Below are 3,455 nucleotides of genomic sequence, written 5' to 3' on the forward strand. Positions count from 1 at the left end.
CTCCAGCAGTGGCTACAACCCTACTGTTTTAGAGAAAGTTGACAGCTAATCAATTGTGTACTACTTACAATATATGGGAGAAGAGAATTATCCCTCTAACAATCTTCACCACTAGAAAAATCTATTATGCTATGCAATATGTAAAGGATAAGGAGCAAAGTGTTTTTTAAATATTTATATTGGCTGGTGGTGTGTTGCATATTTTGATCCTGTGATTCTTTATACTACAATCCTTATGTTCTTTGAGCACTTTACTTTACAAAGATATGGAAATTGTCCTTGGTTTCTAGTGTCCCTCTACCCCAGCAGCTATGGAGTGTGAGAATGAATGAGTTAATAGAATTGAGAGACAGTTTCAGTTCTAAGGAGTAACTAAGTTTATACAGGTGTTTTCTAACGTTTGCAAACTATAGCAGTTCCTGTCACTTGTGTTCCACTAAATGTTTCTTTAATACTAATTAACATCAATAGATTTTTGGACTCCTTTTTTTTATTTGAACTGTGGCATTATTTGCAATGGCAGTGGTACAGACCGGCTCAGGAACCATTGAAACAGATTTGTCTTCAAGTAAAAACTAAAAAAATTTGATTTTATAGCTACATTTTGTGAATGCAAAAAAAAAAACCCCTATAAAAATAAAATTTACATTTTGTAAATAAAAGCAAATATAGTGCCCTTTGGCTTAACCAAAATTAAAAAAAAAAAAAAAACAAGACTATTGGGTGTCAACCAACGTTATCCACATTTGACATAAATAGAAAATATAAGTTAGTATAACTCTTTTAAAAAAAGATTTGTACAAATATACATTTTTTTTTGCACTGAGAGATCAGCAAAGATTAAACATTTCATATAAATGACTTTAAAGCTTTACACTTCTGGCCAGTGTACTCACATTAGGCATAATACATTTATATATAAAACGCAATACATTGCACAGTTGTAAATTAACACTGCTCCGTCGTGGCTGTAGTCAGAGCCACTCTCACTCCATGCAGTTCCTTGTGGGGGAGAAGGTGTAGGGATGCTTAGATCTTAATCCTCCTTGCTCCAGATCTCGTGCGAGTTGCCCCCTGACGAAGTGTGGGCAGAACAGCCGCTGGGCTCCGCGCCTCCAGAGACGAAGCAAAATCTCCCTTAGGTGTCATAGTGCAAAATCTGAGGAGAAAAGGCGGGGGGAGGAGAGGAAAGGGAAGAAGCCATATGAATTTCGTGAACGCGCCCTGAAAGCAACCGCGACTGCTGCTCCCAGCAGACACAGAGCCCCCGGCGGCCACAAAGTAAGTCGGCAGACCCCGCCCCATCTCGGCGAATGCGTCAACGAAACCAGCTCCTTCCCCGGCCTGATCTCACTCAGCACCGGGTAGGCGGCCCTGGCTCACCCCGGGAAGTGGCTTCCCTTGCGTTGGCAGAGCGGGGCAGCAGCCTGGCCGGCCCGCCCTCCAATGGGACTCGGCCCCCAGCTCCAAGCGAGAATCAGGGCCCCGCTGTTTTGTTCGCAGCGCGCACGCCCCGCGGGGAGACGTTTAGTGGGTCCCCGCTTCGCGGCGCCAGGCTGGACACTGCCCTCCCCCGCCCCTGCCCAGCAGCCCCCTCCCGAGGCCCGCCCCGCAGCCGGGCAGCAGCAGCAGCCCTCCTCCTCCTGCGGCTGTGTTTTGTGACGAGGCGGCCGCTCGCTCTGGTCCCCGGGGAGGGCGCTCACCTGATTCACCGCAGCCGCTTCCGGGGAGTCTGCTCGGCGGGCACGGCGGGCGCAGAGGCGGGACACCCGCCGGGATGGTCGCAGGCAGCTTTGGCGTCCCCCAGCCTTTTCCGCTTGACAAAGAAATCTAGGGACCAAACCCAGGAGCGAGGCTTTACACACACACACACACACACACCGGCCGCCACCCCAGCGCCACCTACCCCAGGGGCGGCCCCCGCGGGACGGGGATACGAGCGTGGGGTAGCAGCCGGGACCCGCCCTGCCCGGGCACCCGCACAACAGCACACACGGGAGAAGGCGGGCAGAGGAGGCCTGGCGGCTCTTGACTCCCCCTCTCTGCCTCGGGGGAGGGTTGCAGCTGGGTCGGGTTTGTTTACTTCGCCGGCCTGCAGCGCGCAATGTGCTGTGTAAGCGTTTCCCCGGCCGGGCGCCGAGCCCGGCCCCAGCGAGCTGCGCCGCCAGCCTTTCCGCAGAGCCAGCGATGCCCGGGGCCCTTTAAACCCCCGGGGCAGGCGGGGGCATTTAAGCACAGAGAGCCCCGGGGGTGCGCGCCTGGGTCGTGCTTGGGGCATGCCCCAGCCCCCATCCTTACCTGTGATGTGGGCTGCGCTGGAGGGCGAGACCCTTTTGAGCGCCGCTGGCGCGCAGGGTACGGGTTTGATTGTAATCCCTGAGTGGTTGTTGAGCTGATCGGATCGGTTCTCCTGGTTGAGCCGCTCTTTACCCCCCGCGATAGTGCTTTCCAAGGCGGCCGTCTTACCCTGGGGGCTGAGGGAGGAGGACGCAGACACCACCAGCTCCTGGTGAGAGTCCCTGGGGTTAACTCCCGCAGGAGTATCCATGTCCCCCAGAGGTAGCTTGGACCTGACCAGCAGCACCGGGAAGCGGCACCTCCCGACCTGCAGTGTCTCCCGGTAGAAAGCGGGCACCGAGCCTCCCTCCACCTCTTCCCACTGCAGCCTGCCCGGGCCGTCCAGCGGGGTGTCGGTCTGGAAGTTGTAGTCCCACCGCCTCTGGTCATCCTCGCTGATCTCCCGTAGTTTGCTCTTCAGCTCCCGGCTCAGCTCTTCGTGATCCACCGGGCCAAAGAGGTTCCGGCAGACCCCCGTGCGGGCGTGCAAGGGGAAAGTCCTGCGGGCGGCCAAGCGCTCCAGAGCCGAGGCGCTGGAGAGGTGCACGTTGGACATGATGGTCCTGCTGCTGTTTTGCCCAAGGAAGGCAGGGACCCAACGCGGTGCTCCTGGGGAGAAAAGGGCTGTGATTTCCACCCGTCCCCGCTCTACGTGCAGGAAACACAACCAGCCTCGGAACCTCTGCAGTCTGCTGGTGAGCCTGGGGCTGCCTCGCTTTTAAAGCCCTCACCAAGTTAGAGCAAAACATCTATTAGCATAATAGTATTTCTCTTTAATAACACTGCTGCCATTGGTGGAGGCTCCGCTGTCCCCTTGGGTGTAATACCTCGATCTCCGCTCCCCATTGGCTGAAGGAGAAACTGTGGCCGGGCGCCAAAAGTGGCAAGATCCCTGCCATTGGTAAGCAGGACCTGTCAGTCTGAGTTATATAGTGGCGATTGGGAGGGGCGGGGATTGAGATTTAAAGAGAAGGAGGTTGAGTAACGTGACACCCAGCCTGCAAACAGTTCCCTGCCCCCTTTGTTTGCAGGCAGCGGTGGCTGGTGCTGCTGCTACTGCTGTGTGATTGCTGCTTTTTTTTTTTTTTTGCCTTTTTAACATTTAGGAGCCAGTCAAA

The 3,455-nt window shown here is 54.4% G+C and overlaps 1 protein-coding gene across 2 annotated transcripts; it reads right to left on the minus strand.

Moving 5' to 3' along the window:
* Window positions 1–703: 703 nt before the first annotated feature.
* CDKN1C (cyclin dependent kinase inhibitor 1C) lies at window positions 704–3,091 on the minus strand. Of its 2 annotated transcripts, XM_026653926.2 has the most exons (3): window positions 2,299–3,086; window positions 1,704–1,830; window positions 704–1,159 (listed from the first exon to the last, which is right to left on the minus strand). In XM_026653926.2, the coding sequence occupies exons 1-2, from the start codon at window positions 2,891–2,893 to the stop codon at window positions 1,709–1,711; spliced, it is 717 nt and encodes a 238-aa protein (XP_026509711.1). In that variant the 5' UTR covers window positions 2,894–3,086; the 3' UTR covers window positions 704–1,159; window positions 1,704–1,708. The 2 variants fall into 2 exon arrangements, with proteins under 2 accessions (XP_026509711.1, XP_026509710.1); XM_026653925.2 differs by having other exon boundaries at window positions 1,704–3,091.
* Between the last annotated feature and the right edge of the window lie 364 nt (window positions 3,092–3,455).

This window comes from Terrapene carolina, unplaced genomic scaffold (assembly GCF_002925995.2).
Source record: "Terrapene carolina triunguis isolate 2854851 unplaced genomic scaffold, T_m_triunguis-2.0 Scaffold171, whole genome shotgun sequence".
Classification (NCBI taxonomy): Eukaryota; Metazoa; Chordata; order Testudines; family Emydidae; genus Terrapene; species Terrapene triunguis.